The sequence below is a fragment of the Cebus imitator genome, unplaced genomic scaffold (assembly GCF_001604975.1).
Source record: "Cebus imitator isolate Cc_AM_T3 unplaced genomic scaffold, Cebus_imitator-1.0 Scaffold72, whole genome shotgun sequence".
Classification (NCBI taxonomy): domain Eukaryota; kingdom Metazoa; phylum Chordata; class Mammalia; order Primates; family Cebidae; genus Cebus; species Cebus imitator.
In genome coordinates, this window is record NW_016107387.1 from 3,749,715 (window position 1) to 3,771,562 (window position 21,848).

Consider the following 21,848-nt stretch of genomic DNA (forward strand, 5'->3'; position numbering starts at 1 on the left):
TTTATACATGTGGGTTACTGGTGTGAAGGTACCAAGTTTGAACCAGAAAACCAATGCATTCCTAGGAAACTATCAACACTCATTAACAATGTGGATTGATGAGCCTGAGTTCAGTTTACAGAGAAAAGACAAAAGCAGTCACTGGAAAACTTTCATCTTGAGTCCTGACTCTTCTAACGCTTAATCTGCCATCTCTTTAATTCTGTGGCCATATTTCTTTTAATCCCATCTGTTCTTTTTTTTTGGTTTTCAATTTTTAGAGGGGATCCTGTTTCTACAAATCATCAATTTTAATTTTTAAAGCAATAATACATGTACCCCACATAAAATTTTGAAAATACAAAAAGTTATGGTATGAAATGTCAGTCTCCCTTCTACCAAGTTAACATTCAGTGCCCCTCTCAAAACATCAGCAGTTAACCAATTTCTTGATCAGTTTTCTATTTCCACCACCAACTCCCTAGCCTGGGCCCTCATTTCTTCTCATTTCTTCACACCTTTCTTAACGTAACAACTGAAAGTGTTTGTCTTTCTGTCGAGGCCAAACTGCCTTTTCTCTATCTGAGGGAATAATTGAAAAAAATGTCTGAATAAGAGCTGAGCTTGATTTTGAATTAAACAATAATATGAAAGACAGGAGGGCATTCCATGGTGGCAGTAGAGAGTCTACCTAAGAGCTTGCCGTACAGCAAATGTTTACTGAGTAATTGAAATGATTGAGGGAGCATATCTTGTTACAGAAATCAGAAAGAAAACTAGTTTCACTCCAACAGAGACTTCAGAATAAGAATTAACAAGCTATGAGGGGCTATAGTAATCACAACTGTTAATATCAGTTGAATGAGTGATGGGTACCCAGCACTGTTTTCAGCTTCTAAGCACTTTCGTGTCTTATTCACTCCTCACAAACCCCTATGAGGTACCACTTCCTTATCCCTTTTATAGGGCAGAAAACTGAGTCTTGAGAAGGTTTAGCAAATTTCCAAGGATATAGCTGGTATGTAGTCAAAAGTTAAATCCAGGTCCCAATTTCAGTTGTTGGGGACAAGAATGATTAGGATAAAGAAACCTGGAGCCTCCGGGAATTTATAAACTAGAATTTAGGGGGACTTTCTACATGTCAGTACAATCCTAAGTGTTGATGAGGATCAAGTAGATGCAGAAAATATGGATCCTTTTTTGCAAAGGATTTGTACACCGTATCTTTTAAAGGCTGCCATCACATTGTTCTGAAGGTGACTTGAGCCATCTATTAGTGCTCTCTTGATTTCTCAGATTGTAACCTTCCTGAAGACAAGGTCAGTGGCTGCTGTTCTCTCTGAATGGCACAGACAATGCAAGGAGATTCAGAGAGTAGCAACACTCGATGAGTAGCTGATGCTCATTCCCAAGCTGCCACCACCCCAAAACGTGACAGCTATTCCCAAGTGTGAGCAATGCAAAGTAGAAAGACCCTGACTTATTGCAGCAGTGGTAAAAATACAGTGAAATCAAGAAAAAGACGCAAAATGTCTATATGTCTTTGACCTGTTTACAGAGTGGAAAAGATGATCCTGAATGACATATTCCTTAAGCCTACGTTCTCAGAGAACATTTCGTAGTCACAAATCATGAGCCAAGTGGCACAGGAATAACTAAGGTGTGTCTCTCAACCACTGGGAGCAAGGCTTTGCATGTTCTGCTTTACAGTCAAAAACAACGTATTAGACAGCTGCTACCTATAGAATACAGTATTCACTGAAGGAGTTTACCAACTGAAGAAACAGAATACAGAACCATGAGCTGACTTAAAAGTGAAGATCAGGCTGGGAGCGGTGGCTCATGCCTGTAATCCCAGCACTTTAGGAGGCTGAGGCGGGCGGATCACTTGAAGTCGGGAGTTTGAGACTAGCCTGGCCAAGATGGTGAAACCCCGTCTCTACTAAAAATACAAAAAAATTGCCGGGCATGGTGGAACGTGCCTGTAGTCCCACCTACTCAGGAGGCTGAGGCAGGAGAATCACTTGAACCCAGAAGGCGGAGGTTGCAGTGAGCCGAGATGGCGCCACTGCACTCCAGCCTGGGTGACAGAGCGAGACTCTGTCTCAAAAAAAGAAAGTGAAGATCATTTCATAAATAACATTAAGTATTTATTAAAACATAAGGAAAATGTCTATCGGCAGCAGACATGGAACAAGAGAATATTAAACTATTGCTGTGGGCACTAAAAATGGCAGTCTAGTTTGAAAAAAACAGCTCTACAACTCACCTTAAAAAAGAGCTTCCCAACCAGTGTGCCTTGGCATCAAAAAGGTAACTGATGTGCCTAAAATGTTGATCTCTTCAGTTTCAGAGTGGCTGGATGGGCAGGGGGGACCACAGCTTTGGGAGGTGGCTCCCAGCTGGGAGAAGGCTGACCAAGGGTTCCTCAGAGTGTTGACTGGGCTGCATTAGAGTTTGACAGCATAACCTATGATCCCTACAGGAGGCAAGCGCAATGGTGGTATTTGCCATGTGCTGGATGGAACCAAGAAGGACTTCAGCAGCCAGCTGAGAATGTAATGCTGTCTTCTGCAGTCAAGAGACCCCTGGAATTGCTGGGAGGGTTGGTGTTCCAGGATGCCTGGGACAAGGCATGCAACCCAGAGAGCATCCAGCCAGAGTAAAGGTGCCATAAGGCTAAGTGGGTTGTACTAGAAGAGGTAGCTCACAGCGATAGCTCTAGACTTTGAAGAGATCAGGTACTTCTGTATATTTGTGACTGGCGTGCCCTTTGACCAACCTAGCAGCTGGGTGACTCCTTTAACCCATGAAGCTTTTGAAGATTAGAGCTTCATTATCCGTTGAAATATTTAATATGAAAGAGAGACTTCAAATGGATTAAAAACATTTTCATTATATGAGAATATTCAACATTACATTTTTCAATGAAGGAAAAAGAAGAGCTGGTAAATTTTTTAAATACTTCAACAGTGGTAAATGACCTAGTTTTTCATTCTCATCCCTCCTTGGGCAAAGATACCCACTATGTTAGTTATCAAGAACACAGATATTGTTTGTATCATTTTTGAAAATTTGATCAGGAAATTTGTGTCATATTTCAAGTATAAAGTCACATACAAACAAGTTTTATTTGTGAGATATAGCTCAAATTTTTCCTTAAGATTTTCAAGAAGGTATTAAGTTTCAGATATATTCAGTATTTTTATTTTCCTTAATGCTATGCATATCATATTTATTATATTTCTATTACATAAAGGAATGTTTAAAAAATTAAAAATGTTCTTTCCAAGCCCTTTATCAACACAGACAAAACCCTTCCACATTACTACACTAATATTGTCATTTTTTCTCAGCATACTATGACACAAAAAATGTTGAAAAGTACTCTCTGATAACGCCTTTGCTACTAGAAAATATTCAGCCTTTTTTTTTACTGCAGGCAAGTGAAATGGGCAGGGGGACAGGAAATGGTGTGCTGGGTAAAGGGAACAACTTTGGCAAAAGCAAAAAGGTGAGAGAGCAAGGAAATTCCTAAAACTACAGGAATATTGGCACAACAGAGAGGTCTTTCTATCTCTTTAAGTTGTTGAAGGCACATTGCTCAATTTTGCAGAGCTGGAGAGAAAGAATCAACAGGTAAAAATTAACTCTCACAAAATTAAAATACATATTTGTATTTTATTTATGTGATTTAACATGTGAAATATGCGAAAGTGATGCAAGGCAGGCCTGAATGGTATGCCCAGCAATGCCAAAAAGAAGTTCCGAGGGAAGCCAGGTATCCTGGCTGCCCAGACGCGGCCTTTATCCACCAGCTTGAATCTTTCTTTCAGATCATCTTCTCAAATTATCCATAGGAGATTTATCCACATACTCAATAAGAAAAATATTTCTAATTATATCCAACCATTCTTAATATGAATGAGAATTATGTGGGGACGCTAGATTGCCAAGAGGTATTTTGCCAAACAATTCCTTTTGACTTAAGAAAGAAGAGGCAGCTGCATTGTTTCCATAGCTATCCATATAAAAGAGCCCTTGGAATGAGGCTGACTCGTCCTGCTTTAAAAAGCTCCAAGGTAAGTGGGAGCAGGACGGTCTTTCAAGAGGGACACTGGTCACACCGCCCAGTGTAAGCAGCAGCTGCTAGTTCTGGTACTGCTCCTTCTGGAACTCCACATTTTACTTCTCTGAATTTTGTTACTTTCTGTTTACAATAGCAATTAATGCCATAAATGGATTTTTCCCCCTCTTTTTGGTCAACTAATCAAGTGCTTTTCCCTTTTCTTTTATAGAACTGTCTCAGTCCCAGGCTACATCTTCTCACTTGCTAACAAGGTAAGATTTGGACTAAGCAGTTCCTAGAGGACAATGCAAGAGGCTCTGGGATGGATTTATGTCACTTAGCAACCTTTCAGAGAGTGCTTGTCTCAGTAAATACCTTCTGACAACCGTACTTCAGGAAAGGGGCTAGAAAGGGAGGGCTGTCCTTTCAGAACAATGCACACATCCTCATTTATGGCTCAAGCATCGGTGGGGTGACATTTGAGCAAGGGAATTGCTTTTAATAAATATATTGTCTGTGCAGGAAAAAAGTCTACCCTCAGATTCCCTTGCTAAAAATCTCAAATTTGATAAAAATGTATCCTGCTGTTAGAATTCACTTGGTAAACATCATATCCAACAGATTAAAAAGGAAGTAAGTAGGACAATGCTTCCTTTAAACTTTTTATAGCCCTTGCAAAAAGTCGCCTTACACAATGCTGAGTGCTATGGCACTTTTGTTACATATAATAGAGGTATTTATCTACCCTGCCACTATGTACTGCACTTCTAAAGGGAGAGACTAGGAGAGATATTACAAATGAGTTTCAAGTAATTTGATCACGTAATGACCGCAGGAGCATTCTTTGCCAAACCTTTCATTCTACTGATACCACTAGCAACCTGCAGATAACACAGAATGGAGCAAACAGGGCCTGCATGCTTCAAAGGAACATTTGGAATAGCAACGGGAGCTCTTCAATGTAGAAGAATAAGGTTAATGTTTGCTATTGTTTTTATCCTTAATTAGTTTAAATGGGTTAAACTGATTATCTGTATTTAATATGCAAAAAAATTATGTTAGAGAAACTATACTAAGCACCCAACCTAAAAGAAAAACAGTAAACAAAATTGTAATCTCCCATAAACCACAGAACTTGAACAAATCTGGCTGAACAGGTAAAGGAGGAAATAAAGTTCTCTTACATTACATTCAAGACATGGAATTTTGTGACACAATAATTCGTGACATCTTATATATATAAATGGTAGCCTAAACAATTGCAAATTACTTTCTCAGTCATCATTTAAATCTCTTTTTCAAAGTATCTTCATCATTTATTGAGTTGTGAATTAAGAAAGGCAGAATTTATAATCCCAATTCTAAAGATGGAGTCACTTAGGCTCAAAAAAAATTAAGTGACATACCCAAGGTCACAAGCTACTTGACGAGCATTGACTTGTGAAGTCCCGACTTGACATCAGGACTGTAACTCAGTTCCCGATGAGAATGTGAGTCTTGGAGGATGAAAGAAGGTAACGGATGCAAAGCCCTGAATACGGTATTGGGTACACAGAGACCACCTGATGCATTTTCATTCTTGTGATTATGTTTATCTCAGTAACTACAGCCTGGTGAACACCGGAGACCTGCCTAGTGAAATTTCCAACTGGGCCCATGAAATACAACAAATATTAAGATTTACTGGTATACATGGCAATCCAGACTCTCTAATGTGAAAAGTTTTATCTCCTTTAGGACCTCTAAGTTCAGCAGCCATGAGTTCAGACTCAGAAATGGCTGTTTTTGGGGAGGCTGCTCCTTACCTCCGAAAGTCTGAAAAGGAGCGCATTGAGGCCCAAAATAGGCCCTTTGATGCCAAAACATCTGTCTTTGTGGCGGAGCCCAAAGAATCCTTTGTCAAAGGGACCATCCAGAGCAGAGAAGCAGGAAAAGTGACGGTGAAGACTGAAGCAGGAGCGGTGAGTAGAATCCCAGGAGCGTGCCACATTTGATTGATTTTTTTTTTTTGATCACTCAATTAATGTGAAGGATTATCTTTCCTGTTTACCAGACTCTGACAGTGAAGGACGATCAGGTTTATCCCATGAACCCTCCCAAATATGACAAGATCGAGGACATGGCCATGATGACTCACCTGCATGAGCCTGCTGTGCTGTACAACCTCAAAGAGCGTTATGCAGCCTGGATGATCTACGTGAGTGGCCCCTGCCAGTGCTCTTTATAATCATCCTCATGTACTCTACCGTCCCACTTCATCCACTGAGCATAAATAGGTCACAAGTAGTGACCCATTTCACTTTCATCACAGCATAACTAGTTAAAAGCCTTCATTATTGCTATTGTAAAGCTCAGCTCAACAGCCAGCTCTACCTCGTTTTCCCATCCAAAGCTGGGGAAGGCCACTGTCCATGTTGACTGGGTTGGCCATGAAACCCTTAAACAGGCATTTGAGCAGCTACTGCTTATTTTTCAATCACTTGCCATCTTCCCCATTCCTCCTCCCCATTCCAGCTGCAGAATCATCAGAGTGAAAAAATAAACATGTCTTAACACTTTAAACGTTTTTAATTTTAATTTTTTTTTTTTTTTTGAGACAGAGTCTTACTCTATCTCCCAGGCTGGAGTACAGTGGTATGATCTCAGCTTACTGTAACCTCTGCCTCCTGCGATTCTTATGCCTCAGCCTCCAGAGTAGCTGGGATCACAGGCATATGCTATCATACCTGGCTAATTTTTTTTTTTTTTTTTGGTTTTTTTTTTTTTTAGTAGAGACAGGGATTCATCATGCTGCCCAGGCTGGTCTCAAACTCCGGTGCTCAAACAATCTGCCTGCCTTGCCTCCAAAAGCACTGGGATTACAGGTGTGCACCATCACACCCGGCCTAAAATCCTTTTTTTTAAAAAAAAAAAAAAAACCAAATTTCACTCGTTTTCACTCCCCTAAAATAACAGCAATTTGTATCTGTGTGTTCTGGTCCCTTCTATCTGCAATGCCACCTCCTCGATGAAACCTTTCCCACTTCCCCAAGCAGTCAGATGTTCTGTCCTTTTGTTTCAGTCCCTGCAGTAACACTGACCATGTTTCTCCTTGATCATTCATTTACATGACTGTCTCCTACACAGACCGGGGATTCTTCCAGGGACATCATCTCATTTATCCGATTTCATTTCTACTGTCTGGCAAAGGCCTGCAGATAATACACATGCAGTAAATATTTTTAAATTGAATTTATTATGTTACATTCATATTTTTGCATAGTTTAGCCAGTGCTGATAGTTAGGCAACACCTATGCAAATGTACCTAGTATTGATGGTTAGCATCCAGTCTAACTGGTTGGTGCCTGTCTTGAACCAATCATCAAAGACTTTTAAAATCCCCTCTTGTAATCATCATGTATATATATCATTTTGTGTTCTGTTTCCTCATAACTTAAAAATATTTTGTAAATATTTTCCAAGTGTTGCTGTATACATTCATGTTTACTTTTTAAAATGCCTGCATCATATTCTCTTAAAAGATTTACCATAGTTCACCCAGCCATTCCCTTACTGTTAGGCACTTAGCTTATGTCCAAATTTATGTTCTCATATATTTGAATTGTCTTAATGCTGCAAAGAATATATATACTCATTTCCATAAAACAATACAAGGTTTCATATCATAATTTTTACTTTTTTGAGGCGGAGGCTTGTACTGTCACTGGGGCTGGAGTGCAGTGGCACAATCTCTGCTCACTGCAATCTCCACCTCCCCAGTTCAAGCAATTCTCCTGCCTCAGCCTCCTGAGTAGCTGGGATTACAGGTGCTCACCACCACACCTGGCTAATTTTTCAGATTTTTTTTTTTTTTTGAGACGGAGCCTTGCTCTGTCACCAGGCTGGAGTGCAGTGGCGCAGTCTCGGCTCACTGCGACCTCCGCCTCCTGGGTTCAAGTGATTCTTCCACCTCAGCCTCACGAGTAGCTGGGATCACAGGCACGTGCCACCACGCCCGGCTAATTTTTTTACTTTTAGTAGAGACGGGGTTTCATCATGTTGGCCAGGCTGGTCTTGAACTCCTGATCTCGTGATTCTCCTCCCTCGGCCTTCCAAAGTGCTGGGATTACAGGCGTAAGCCACTGTGCGTGGCCATTTTTAAAAAACATGTATTTCTTCTTCTGCTATGTAAAAATCATTGTAAAAAGCCCCGAGGGCAGCAAGCAATAAGAAATCTGAATTGTAGTCACTTCCCTAGGATTCTGCTATCACACTGTTGAATCTGCCAACTAGTTTTCATGCTGATACCTTGAAGAAATAAAACTACTCATTTAAAGTGCTCCTTTTTGTTAAAATTCAATTAATTTCCAGACAAGCCTGGGCAACAAAGTGAGTCTTTATTTCTACAAAAAGTATATACAAAATTAGCTGGGCATGATGATGCATGCCTGTAGTCCCAGCTTCTTGGGAAGGTGAGGTGGGAGGATTGCTTGAGCCCAGGAGGTTGAGGCTGCAGTGAGCTGAGGTAGCACCATTGCACTCCAGCCTGGGTGACGGAGTAAGACTCTGTCTCAAAAATAACATTCAATTAATAAGTTAATTGCACAATAACAGGAAAGGTCTTTGGGTGCTTATTCTATTTTTTCATTTTCATAGACCTACTCAGGCCTCTTCTGTGTCACTGTCAACCCCTACAAGTGGCTGCCGGTGTATAACCCCGAGGTGGTGGGTGCCTACCGAGGCAAAAAGCGCCAGGAGGCCCCGCCCCACATCTTCTCCATCTCTGACAACGCCTATCAGTTCATGCTGACCGGTGAGTGAGCCAAATGCTTTGCAAGTGCATAAACCTTTTAGAATAGAACCATAGGAGAACGAGACTCTAGGCAATCCCAACACATTCTTTGAGCTCATCTCTTTTAGTTGAGGCTGGTGTACTTATGAAGGAGAAAGTCCAGGAAGGGGAGAAAGGCTGATTTGTAATCCTTAATATTACATAATTGCTAACGATCTCTTAAATTTTAAAAAGGCAAGAGGCTAGCCATAGTTAGTTAATATACTTTTGAATGACTCAGAAACTCAAATAAATATGAGTAAAAATACAACCATTTCTGTGTGTATGTGTATATACACGAACACCCATGCATACATAATCACACATAGAAACTGTGTCTCCATTACTATGAACCAAAAAACAGAAGAGTAAAACTTGACTCTGTGGTTTCTGCCTCAGCATCCTAAATTGTGACAGATAAAGGTCTCTCTATATTAAGGATGCTGTTGTCCTTTGCCCAGAACCAACCTGAACAGGCTCCAGATTTAAGGTATATTTGGTATTAAGAAGTTACATGTTGAATCTGCTTCCTACAATATCGTCTTGGCTAGATCAATCTAAAGTACTTGTGGCACCTTGGAAAGGGCTTAGAGAATTCCTGTTCAGAGAGTAAAACATCAAACAAAATTTTACCTCTTCCTAAAAATATGATTAAAGCTATATTTCTAAAGCTGTCACCTTTACTATACTTACTCCTTCTCGCACACCAAAAATACCTCTAATGCTCATTCTTCATTACGTCTTGCACCCACAATTTATATATGTCCCTAACTTAAATCATCATTTCAACCTAACCAAAGAGCCAAGTCTACTTTTGGTGTTTATTTAGTGACGAGAGTATTAAAAAGAAAAAGTGTGGTGCTTCAGGAATACACAGCCATGTGGTCATCACTTATAAACATCACTTTCAAACATTTTCCTTCATCATAGAATTTTTTTTCCTCAAATGAAATACTTGTTGGAAGATTTGAACATACACTGATAAAAGTGGTGGTGTTCTGTTGAAATGGGTGCATGTGTGCTAAAGCTGGGGAGGGACGAAGTGGTAGGCCTAGAGCCTGTCAAGCCCTAAAGATTGCAAAGGCCAGACTGAATAATATTGAGTTCATTTCACTTTACTTTACTGATCATTTACAAATATGTAGGAAAACAGTATTAAAAGTCTATAATTTCTTTTGTAGACCGAGAGAATCAGTCAATCCTGATCACGTAAGTAGATTTTATGCTTTCTTTACATGGCTGTGATAGCTGCTAGCTTTTAGACCACACCTGATTGAGTTTTGATTTGACAGCGGAGAATCTGGTGCAGGGAAGACCGTGAACACCAAGCGTGTCATCCAGTACTTTGCAACAATTGCAGTTACTGGAGAGAAGAAGAAGGAAGAATCTGCTTCTGGCAAAATGCAGGTGAGTCTGATTGTCAGTCAAAATCTGTCGGGACTCTCAGGTAGGAAATTCCCAAGCCCCAGATGCAAGGACTGCTCTTGCCTTTGCAGGGGACTCTGGAAGATCAAATCATCAGTGCCAACCCCCTACTGGAGGCCTTTGGCAATGCCAAGACCGTGAGGAATGACAACTCCTCTCGCTTTGTAAGTCTCTTGGACACGCTAATAGATACTGTTCACTGGTCAAAATTTTTGAGATGTTTGTAAATATATTCTCTGAATCTTTTTCATTCCCATTACACTACATTATTGTTCTTTCCTTTTCCTCTGAGCATGTAATAACACGGATCAGAGCTTCATCTTGAAGGATATGTGACCTTTTCTTATCTGTCATGATCTACAATTATTCACTATTTTAACATTTTTATTTATTTTTAATTTACAAATAATAATTGTATTTACAAAATAAAATGTGATGTTTTGATATATGTACATTACGGAATGATTAACATACTAATTAACATATCCATTACTTCCCATACTTAATAAATATTTACAATTTTTAAATCAAAGATAAAACTCTTCCACTTATAAAATAGGAGATACACCTTTTTCTACCTGATACAAATATTCTCTTAATTGATTTCATATTAAAGTACGAGCATCAAATGTTTTGAATTTCTCAAAGATTTGATATTATATAAAAACAAGGTAGTAATATTAGTTTTTATTTCAAGGGTAAATTCATCAGAATCCATTTTGGCACTACAGGAAAACTGGCATCTGCTGATATTGAAACATGTAAGTGTTCAGATCCGTTTAAAATCATTTCTGCTTCTTATGATCTAAAAAACTGACCAAAAATCAAATTCACATGTCAAATGAATTGCTACACATTTCTTATTTGTTACTTGTTTCCTTCCAGATCTGTTAGAGAAGTCTAGAGTTACTTTCCAGCTTAAGGCTGAGAGAAGTTATCATATTTTTTATCAGATTACATCAAACAAGAAACCAGAACTAATTGGTAAGAAATGTCATAATTCTTTTTCAGAATTACTGCATCAGTACCTATCAATGCATAGTCCAACCTAGTATTCTATGACTGAATTTTGGAAAGTTTATATGTCATTTTGTTTTTTAAAATAGCTTTGTGAATTTGGTAAAAATTTACGTGTGCTCTTTAGAAAAATTCAAAGGAAAGTGGGCAAGCACAGTGGCTCATGCCTGTAATCCCACCCAGCACTTTGGGAGGCCGAGGCAGGCAGATCATGAGGTCAAGAGGTTGAGATCAGTCTGGCCAACATGGTGAAACACTATCTCTACTAAAAATACAAAAATTAGCTGGGTGTGGTGGTGCACACCTGTAGTCCCAGCTAGGCAGAAGGCAGGAGAATCATTTGAACCCGGGAGGCGGAGGTTGCAGTGAGCTGAGATTGCACCACTGTACTCCAGCCTGGCGACAGAGCAAAACTCTGTCTTTATAAAAGAAAAATTCAAAGAAAAGCAAAAGGAAAACTGAAAATAACATCTCTAATTGCTACCACTGTGAAATAACCACCATGAACTCACTTGGATAAATATCATTCTAATCATTTTCTATATACATATCTTTACATATAGATACGTACATACAATTTTCATAACTGAAATCAGTTACATGCTCTCCTGTAATCTACTTTTTTGCTTAGCAATTATATATCATAGCTATTTCCATGTCACTAAATAGACATCCACATTATTATTTCTAATAGTTACATAGTGTTCTATTCTAGAAATAAGCATAATTTACTTAACCATACCCTCTTTACAGATAGCAATTATTTCCAGTTCTGGATTGTATATAGTAAACACTATAGTGACCCAGCTTTTCCCATTATGTGATTATTCTCTTTGGATTACAGTAGTTTTCTTTGTTTGTTTGTTTTAGTTTGTTGAGATGGAGTCTCACTTTGTTGCCCAGGCCAGAGTACAATGGCGTGATCTTGGCTTGCTGCAACCTCTGCCTCCTGGGTTCAAGTGATTCTCCCTGCCTCAGCCTCCTGAGTAGCTGGGATTACAGGCATGCACCACCACACCTGGCTAATTTTTGTACTTTTAGTAGAGATGGGGTTTCACCATGATGTCCAGGCTGGTTTTGAACTCCTGACCTCAGGTGATCCGAACACCTCAGCCTCCCAAAGTGCTGGGATTACAGGCATGAGCCACCGCACTTGACCAGTTTTTTTTTTTTTTTTCAAAAATAATTTTAGACTTACAGAAAAGTGGCAAAAATATTTCAGAGTATTCCTGTATATCTTTCACATTGCTTCTCCCATTTATAAGATTTATAAGAGCACCATGACATCACCTTCAAGTATTTGTGATGGTGCCTAATACCCTTTAAATGCTTCTTCAGTGCCCATCAGTTATCAACCAAGCATCATATAGTGCCTCACAATTTGTCTAGAAATCTCTTCCCTTAATGAAGATAATTATGCTTATCTTTACTCTGTTTCTTGTACTTAGAAATGCTTCTGATTACCACAAACCCATATGATTACCCATTTGTCAGTCAAGGGGAGATCAGTGTGGCCAGCATCGATGATCAGGAAGAACTGATGGCCACAGATGTAAGTAGAACACAAGATTATTGGAATTATCATAGTGGGTCAGAGTAATGGTGATCCAGATCAATATTCAGTGTCCGGTAGAAATGGCAAAGGAAGATTCAAGGATGCACATGGACATGCCCCTTGGAGTCAAATGAAAAGAGCATGATGTGCCCCTATAGCATTTTACTTACCCTTTACATTCTTCTAAAGATCTATCATTTCTGAATTTCTAAACTATTTTTTTTTTTGCAATTGACTTGCATTAGATCCTTACCACCTCTCAAAATAACAAGTTTCTTAGACTTACTATTCTTATTCTCTGTTCTAAGTTCACTTTTTGAATCTTCAGAAGGTATGCTCCTGTAATTCTAATGCTCTGTGCTGGCCTCTGGTTGACCAAGTCTCTATATACCCAATCTGAGGGGTTCCTTGTGTCCATTAGTACTGCTAGTTTCCTTAGGCCAGCAATGGGAACATGGACTATTAACAGTGAGTGTGTGGGTCACAACCTAACAGCTATCCTATTGGTTATTTTGACAGAGTGCTATTGATATTTTGGGCTTTACCAATGAAGAAAAGGTCTCCATTTACAAGCTCACGGGGGCTGTGATGCATTATGGGAACTTGAAATTTAAGCAGAAGCAGCGTGAGGAGCAAGCAGAGCCAGATGGCACCGAAGGTACCAACTAAGTCACCCATGTGATTTTGCATTTGTTTGAAAATCACACTTAACTCATTATCTATAAATTTTCCTAGGGAAGGTAAATTCACTTTTAAGAATTACAGTATCTGTATACCTAAATACCATGCCATGGGAAGCATGAACAAACTACCATGTAATCAAAAACTTGAACTTAGCGATAAAAATCGGTAAGGATACTCAGAAAGATATATTTAAAACACTGCAAAATATAATTGTAGTTTAAAAGTATTTTTAAGGAAGTGGGTTTCTTTGAGCCATAATAACATTGTTCTATTCTTTCTTCTTTTTAGTTGCTGACAAGGCGGCCTATCTCCAGAGTCTGAACTCTGCGGATCTGCTCAAAGCCCTTTGCTACCCAAGGGTCAAGGTTGGCAATGAGTATGTCACCAAAGGCCAGACTGTAGAGCAGGTAAGTGCAGAATTCAAATTAACTGCTGGGATGAAAGCATTTTCACAGGCCTCTAACAACTTTGAGAGTTATATCTTTGTTTTTTAAGGTGACCAATGCGGTGGGCGCTCTGGCCAAAGCCGTCTATGAGAAGATGTTCCTGTGGATGGTCACCCGCATCAACCAGCAGCTGGACACCAAGCAGCCCAGGCAGTACTTCATCGGGGTCTTGGACATCGCTGGCTTTGAGATCTTTGATGTGAGTTATCTTCATATTAATAAGAATTAAGAAGGAGGTAATTGTGGGTTTTGGTATATTAAGTATTATCATTATTCATTCACATTTATAGTGTCTATATTACGTGCTCCAACACTACACCTAGAACAAGGGTTATCTCCAAAATAGGAGGTAACATAATGTACTAATAATAATAGCTAACAATCACTGAGCCATCAGTGTACCCTAGGGACTTCAAAATGTTACCTTATTTAATCTTCAAAACAAGCCAAGAAGGAGTAGCTAATATTCCCCCAACTTATACAGAAGAAACTGAGATGCAGGGAAATCAAAGCACTAGCTGAAGATCCCACAGTTGCATAAGACAAATCAGAACAGCAACCCAGATCTATAGCATTTGGTCCATACACAAGGCTTTTTTCATAGAGGAGAAGAGGCCCAAAGGTAGAAGCATAGAGACAGATGATAGTCTCTCCTCTTCCAGATTCATTTTACACAAACTATTTCACCTCCAGAGCATCAGCTTCACCATACATAAAATAAAGAAGTAATATATTACAAAGACTCTTCTGGATCTTCGATTGCTATATCAGGTCCCTGCTTTCACACACCTAACAAGGGGGATTTGCTAAATGTCTGATATGAATAGAAGATTAGCCCAATGATTTCACCTTATATGTCAAGACCTTTATATTAAAGATCTTAAGATCAGCTTTCCTTAATTACATAACCACCAAAGGTGGAAATGTGAACTTTATTTTGAATTTGAGAGTGGGAGTGGTAAAAGAAGTAAGGCTTTCCAATAAACTCCTTTCCCCTTTACCTTTGAATCTAAACCATAACACACAGGACCATGGTTGCTCTTTTAAGGTATACTCTTGCCTATACAATCTTAGAGGAGAAAAGGTAAATTCTACCAGAACCCTTGTAACATTGAAATCTGGGACCCTAAACAATGCCCGGAATTTCATGAGAAAGGCTCATGTGAATAATGATCATTTTTTGAAGCAACAACAGTTAGTTTGAACTGTATCTCATCACCACATTCCATATTTTTTAATAAAAAATTTTTCAGTAATGAATTTTACTACTATAGCAACTCATTTGATGTTGGAAATCTCTATTATTTTGTGTAGTTCAACAGCCTGGAGCAGCTATGCATCAACTTCACCAATGAGAAACTGCAACAGTTTTTCAACCACCACATGTTCGTGCTGGAGCAGGAGGAGTACAAGAAGGAAGGCATCGAGTGGACGTTCATTGACTTTGGGATGGACCTCGCTGCCTGCATTGAGCTCATCGAGAAGGTCAGTTTGCTTTCCAAAGAAGGGCAGACTGCAAGGATACCTTTCCCAGAAATCTCAAGCAATTCTAGAAAGTATTGCTGTAATTGCAAATGGTTTGTGATCTGATTAAATTGGAAAATTACTATTTTGAAATGACTTCCTCTTTTTAACTTTTACATGAGAAAGATCTGACAGCATTTACTTCTGTTTTGTTCTAACCATTCTTATTCTGATACTGGATCAGATCCAACTTTAACGCAGCACTGAAAACTGTTTGAGATGGTCTGCTTCACTACAACTGCTATCCTCATCAGTTCTTGATCTGTCTCCATTATGATCCATGATGTCCACGATAAAAACATTTTTCATATAAAAATTAACGCATGCATGATAAACTTAGTGCTTTCATGAAAGCTAATCTGTTCAAAGTCAAGAAGTCAAACTGCATATGCTACTTCATAATCTATTTTATCTATTTATTTTTTGAGACACGGTCTCACTCTGTCACCCAGGCTGAAGTACAGTGGTATGATCACAGCTCACTGCAGCCTCAACATCAGGCTCAAGTGCTCCTCTTTCCTCAGCCGCCTGAATAGCTAGGACCACAGGCGTGTGCCACTATGCTTGGCTAATTTTTGTATTTTTTGTAGAGAGAGTGTTTTGTCATGTTGCCCAAGCTGGTGTCGAACTCCTGGGTTCAAGTGATCCTCTTGCCTTGGCCTCCCAAAGTGTTGGGATTACAGGCATGAGCCACTGTGCTCGGCCTATAATCTATTTTAGAGAAATTAAATACCCAAAATATTTCAAATAAAATTTGGTTGTTTATGCTGTTTAATTACTGCATAGATCACAAGTCAGTAAGTGCTTTTCATAGCAAAGAAAAGCTCTGACAATAGATTTATTCTCTGAATAGGAAAAAACTGTGATAATACGTAACATTTTAACATGCTGTGCTGAGGACATTTGTATCCAGCTATTCTTTTAATTGAAAATAATGCTACAGATTGAATATGAGAAGAATGGTGGAAAAGTCATTCTAGTGATAACAAGGGAATTCTTTGAACTATGATTCTGGTTTATTTCATGCATATATTTAAGTGGAGGTGCTCATAATTCAATTAATTCAATCAAATGACAGCCACTATGTCTCTATCTTTTGAGAGAAGTTAGGTTGACACCAATGTTACTTTTCTGAATTCAGCCACTGGGCATCTTCTCCATCCTGGAAGAGGAGTGCATGTTCCCTAAGGCAACAGACACCTCCTTCAAGAACAAGCTGTACGAACAGCATCTGGGCAAGTCTGCCAACTTCCAGAAGCCCAAGGTGGTCAAAGGCAAGGCTGAGGCCCACTTCTCTCTGATTCACTATGCTGGCACTGTGGACTACAACATTACTGGCTGGCTGGATAAAAACAAGGACCCCCTGAATGACACTGTGGTTGGGCTGTACCAGAAGTCTGCAATGAAAACTCTAGCTACTCTCTTCTCTGGCGCTCAAACTGCTGAAGCAGGTAATGTTCAAATGTTAATAATAGCCTCTAGGTATTACAACATGTGATGTTAGATTGAAGCTGGTCATCTCTTAGGCCTGGCACAAGGGTTGCAGACCAAACTCCTGGTTCCATCAAGTATTGAACAGATAGGCTGACTTGTAATTATACATTTATGACTCACTCTACTACTGACAGGAGCCCAATTGCAGAGTCAGAGAGGAATCATCAGGCTCTCGACCAATGAAGAGCCTCAGCTTCTACGATTCTCTCCTACTTCTTCCACATCTGCAGGATACAGAATGTCAGAGTATAAATCTGCGACAGCAGAGTGGCAAACTTCTGCCTCACAATACTAACTTCTATCGATGATTTTTGAGTTAGTGCTCCCGACATGTCCTAATATTATGGAATCCCTCTCTGTACAATCAGGTGAATATCCTTGGCCTCATTTCCCACTGGAGAAAGAATCACACATAAGTGGATGCAAACTTAGTTGAAAAATAAGATTCATTCAGGCTCAAACAGAGAGGCCAGCTGAGTAGGAAAAAAGCTCCACTTGATGAACACAGAAATCAGCAAATAGACAAGAGGTAGCCCTGCGAATTCAAAACTATATTTCTTTTCTTCCTTTCTTCAGAGGCAAGTGGAGGGGCCAAGAAAGGTGGTAAGAAGAAGGGCTCTTCTTTCCAGACCGTGTCTGCCCTTTTCAGAGTAAGGAAGAAATAGTTTTCGACATTCTCCAGTTGCTTTGGGAATCTGTTGTTGTTGCTGTTGTTTTTAACCTGGGTCTGTTTTTCTGAATTTCTATTTTGTTCTAAGGATATATTTATCTATTCATCTGCTAATATCACATTATATTTATTAAAATTAATTTATAATATGCTTTGAAATCTTGCTGGGCAGAATTTCCCTCATTGTCTTTTCTTTGTTTTTTAATTTGTTGTTTATTTCAGTAGGTTTTTGGGGAACAGGTGGTGTATGGTTACATGCACAAGTTCTTTAGTGGTGATTTCTGTGATACTGGGGCACCCATCACCAGAGCAGTGTACACTGCATCCAACGTGTAAAATGTGCATTTAAAAGTACAAGATCATTCCCCGAGTAAATGATTGATAGTAGCTGGTGACTCTGTTGATCTAACTTTGGAAAGAAGGGATTTAAATTACTCAGAAATTATTAGTTCACTTTTCATGCTAAGTCAAATAATGAGAAATGTTTTACAGAGAATTTTATAGACCATAATACTCTGCCATTCATAATACTCTGCCATTCATAGCTCTCTAGCTGAGCTATGAGAAAGAGGAATGACATGAACTCAGAGACACTAAAAGACATCAGTATAGCTAATAAACTCATAAACTCTAGCAGCAAATCTGCAGTGAAGCTAATATGGTATCCTTGCTCTTAATTGAGTCAATTTTCAATTATAATTGGTAGGATTGCTCCCCTATGATAATCTGTATCCCCTAAAAATTGATAGAGCTAGAAAAGGGAAGCTATATTATAAGGAAAAAGTCCACATGTGGTGCAGGCTTCCATTTCCTTATTGGCAAACTATGGAATTTAGAAGAAAGAGCAATCATCTGGCATGGGAAGGCAATGGCCTTGTAAATATATGTGTGTGGCCAGGGACCAGGGTAGGAAGAAGGATAGTGTTGGTATAAACTGAAGAGAGGAACATGCCAGGATGCTTTCTATGTGTAACTCCTAGAAACCCAAGTGCAGAAAGATCTGCTGAAGAGGAAAATATATCTCAGGAGAAGCATTCAAGGTGTTGCCTTATAAGAACGCAGTCCATACTGGTATTTGACTCAGCTATATTGACTTTATAGACACCAATAACTGCTCATATCCATGTCTAGAGTATAAGATGACACGATTTCTCCTGATTTTATAGGAGAATTTGAACAAGCTGATGACCAACCTCAGGAGTACCCATCCTCACTTTGTGAGGTGCATCATCCCCAATGAGACTAAAACTCCTGGTAAGAAGTTCTATTATAAAAGTGCAAAGGGTGACTGCCACACCTCCTTTTTAACAGCTATGCAGTGAAATAAATATGCATTTTTAGGTGCCATGGAGCATGAACTTGTCCTGCACCAGCTGAGGTGTAACGGTGTGCTGGAAGGCATCCGCATCTGTAGGAAAGGATTTCCAAGCAGAATCCTTTACGCAGACTTCAAACAAAGGTCAGTTTCTCCTGAATATAGTGTATCCTAAAGTTTAATATGAACAAATTTAATGCAAGCAAAACAATTTCATGAAACATATGCCTCTACTTGTTGGTTTTGTCAAAAAAAGAAGTTAAAAAAATCATGAGTCTCAAGTCTCAAACACTTTGTTTTTTGAGACAAAGTCTTGCTCTGTTGCCCAGGCTAGAGTGCAGTGGTGCAATCTCAGCTCACTGTAACCTCTGCCTCCCAGGTTCAAGTGATTCTCCTGCCTCAGCCTCCCCAGTAGCTGGGATTACAGGCATGTGCCACCATGCCTGGCTAATTTTTATATTTTTAGTAGAGATGGGGTTTCACCATGTTGGCCAACCTGGTCTTGAACTCCTGACCTCAGGTGATCCACCCGCCTCAGCCTCCCAAAGTGTTGGGATTACAGGCGTGAGCCACCACATCCAGACTCAAACACTTTTACAATATAAAAATACAATATTTTAAGCACTTTGTAGAATTTTCATTGAATTTGCCAGCCTCTTGGCTTAGCTCAGAGATGTACACATTAACTCCAATAATGATAAGAATGACCTTTTTGAGTACTTAATATGTTTAGATTACCTTGTTTAATCCTCACCAAAACACAGTAGAAGTAGGTACTAGTAAGACATCATTTTATAGATGAATAAGCTGAGGCTCAGGGAGATGAAGGTACTTGCCCAAAGTCATACTTAAAAAGTGGTTGAGTTAGAAACTCTTTCATACAAGCATAGCTACTCATTATCTGTCATTCCCTTTGGTATTATTTACATTTGTCTTTTCCTCTCACATATTAGATTCCCAGTGTTTCCCGGAGGCAGAGGGAACAGGTCACAATGACTGCTCCTCAGGTCCTTTTTCTCCACTCTAGACAAGCTTATCTTGAGAATCAGAAAAGGCAGAGGTGGGGAAGGACTTGGATAGCAGCTGCCAGAAGCTGATCTCCCCTAGAAAGTGCCACCTGGGTCAGGTGGCACTGACAGAGAATTCCAGGGCTCAAGATTCAAAGCACGTCTAAGTTTGATTTGAGGTGATTAGGATATTTCCCAATATGTAAAGTGTACTCTCTACCAAATTCTTCAATGAAAGTAGCTCTCTTGGATTCACGGCCTTAAAAAGCAAATGCATCTAGTAAAGATAACACATTACATTTTATTGGTTAGCCACACCACAATGTGAATGAGATTACAGAACCCTTTCCTAAGGACAGGATCTGATGAGATGAAAGGAAAGTTACACCTGTGAGGAAAAGCAAAATGGAGTAAAAATCGGTCGCAATTTTCACATTCATATAAACAATGTTCTCTGCGTGAACAAAGAATAATAATTTTTTTTAAAGTTCTTCTTTAAAAAGTGAATCATTTAATGTTTAGCTACTATTTGTGTCATCAGTAAACTAGTTTTTAAAAGCTGTATGTACTTTAACAGATACAAGGTATTAAATGCAAGTGCGATCCCTGAAGGACAATTCATTGATAGCAAGAAGGCTTCTGAGAAGCTCCTTGGGTCCATCGACATTGACCACACCCAGTATAAATTTGGGCACACCAAGGTAATATTCTGTAAATCCTACCTGATGCTGTCCCTGTCCCTTTGAACTTTATTAAACCTTCTGATCTGCAACCCTTCCCATGTTCAGGTCTTTTTCAAAGCTGGCCTTCTGGGGCTCCTAGAGGAGATGCGAGATGAAAAGCTGGCCCAGCTGATGACTCGAACCCAGGCCAGGTGCAGAGGGTTCCTGGCAAGAGTGGAGTACCAGAAGATGGTGGAAAGAAGGTATAAAAACACACATTTATTCACATATTCTGTCTTCAAAAACATATCTGAAATGGCTTACAGTTAAGACTCAGCTTATGATGAGGACACTAAAGAAGGAATGAATAAGAGCCCTATAATGAAGTGGGAATATCCATGTACCAGAAAACTTAAGGAAGGAACCATCACCATCTGATCGTATGGGTAAAAACTTGAGAAGCATAAAATGTGTGTAATTCTTATCTAACAAGATAAGTTACACCAGTGAGTAAGCAGAGGCAAACTTTTGCCCTAGCACTTGTTTCTAATATGAAGTTACTGGAAAGATCATTAGATAAGGGACTTGAACTGTAGAACAAACAGTATACTCAAGAGTGGTTTTACACAGGATGCAGAGACAACTTTTTCCCTCTGATCACTTATTTCTCAAACTATCATGATTTAAAATATGAGGGGCCATTTATCCGTGAAAGACTTTTTGCAGTAAGTTAACACAATGTCATCAGGGAATGTAGCTTTCTGGTGATCTAATTAGATGCAAGGACAGCATTCAAAGACTATAGAGCCAGGTGTCTTAAAGTACAGGATGTATATGACCAGGACCATTTCTCCGTGGTGAGAAAGGCATTTTACATTGCCACCTATAAATCTACACATATGCATATGTGTATGCAGATATGTAAATAATTTACATGAAGCAAATTTTATTTTTACCACTTGTAATTATGCTAATATTTTAGACTATATTCTATTTCAATAAAAATAATAAATTTTGGTCATGATCCACGATATATATTTGGGCAATTGTCTATTTATAGGGTAATGAGTTGTAAAAATCATTTAGATGAAAACAAAAGTGGTATTAGAGAATGGAATACAAAATTCACACAACGTTAACATAGAAAGCCAGAGATTTTCAAAGAAATACTGAGTTTTTAAAATCTCATG

The 21,848-nt window shown here is 39.1% G+C and overlaps 1 protein-coding gene across 2 annotated transcripts in view; it reads left to right on the forward strand.

Moving 5' to 3' along the window:
- Positions 1-3,735: 3,735 nt before the first annotated feature.
- LOC108306482 (myosin-2) overlaps positions 3,736-21,848 on the forward strand; it is a 29,455-nt gene continuing 11,342 nt past the window's right edge. The window contains exons 1-21 of one of the 2 annotated variants that reach the window (XM_017531424.2): positions 3,736-4,061; positions 4,278-4,320; positions 5,786-6,009; positions 6,102-6,245; positions 8,685-8,841; positions 10,041-10,068; positions 10,152-10,266; positions 10,356-10,448; positions 10,982-11,045; positions 11,170-11,268; positions 12,750-12,853; positions 13,376-13,514; positions 13,829-13,947; positions 14,036-14,185; positions 15,301-15,471; positions 16,652-16,961; positions 17,581-17,654; positions 18,841-18,928; positions 19,016-19,133; positions 20,574-20,697; positions 20,785-20,921. In XM_017531424.2, the coding sequence (XP_017386913.1) occupies positions 5,806-6,009; positions 6,102-6,245; positions 8,685-8,841; positions 10,041-10,068; positions 10,152-10,266; positions 10,356-10,448; positions 10,982-11,045; positions 11,170-11,268; positions 12,750-12,853; positions 13,376-13,514; positions 13,829-13,947; positions 14,036-14,185; positions 15,301-15,471; positions 16,652-16,961; positions 17,581-17,654; positions 18,841-18,928; positions 19,016-19,133; positions 20,574-20,697; positions 20,785-20,921 (2,438 nt within the window). In that variant the 5' untranslated portion in view covers positions 3,736-4,061; positions 4,278-4,320; positions 5,786-5,805. Of the gene's footprint in view, positions 4,138-4,277; positions 4,321-5,785; positions 6,010-6,101; positions 6,246-8,684; positions 8,842-10,040; positions 10,069-10,151; positions 10,267-10,355; positions 10,449-10,981; positions 11,046-11,169; positions 11,269-12,749; positions 12,854-13,375; positions 13,515-13,828; positions 13,948-14,035; positions 14,186-15,300; positions 15,472-16,651; positions 16,962-17,580; positions 17,655-18,840; positions 18,929-19,015; positions 19,134-20,573; positions 20,698-20,784; positions 20,922-21,848 lie in introns of both variants that reach the window. The other variant, XM_017531425.2, reaches the window with a different exon arrangement.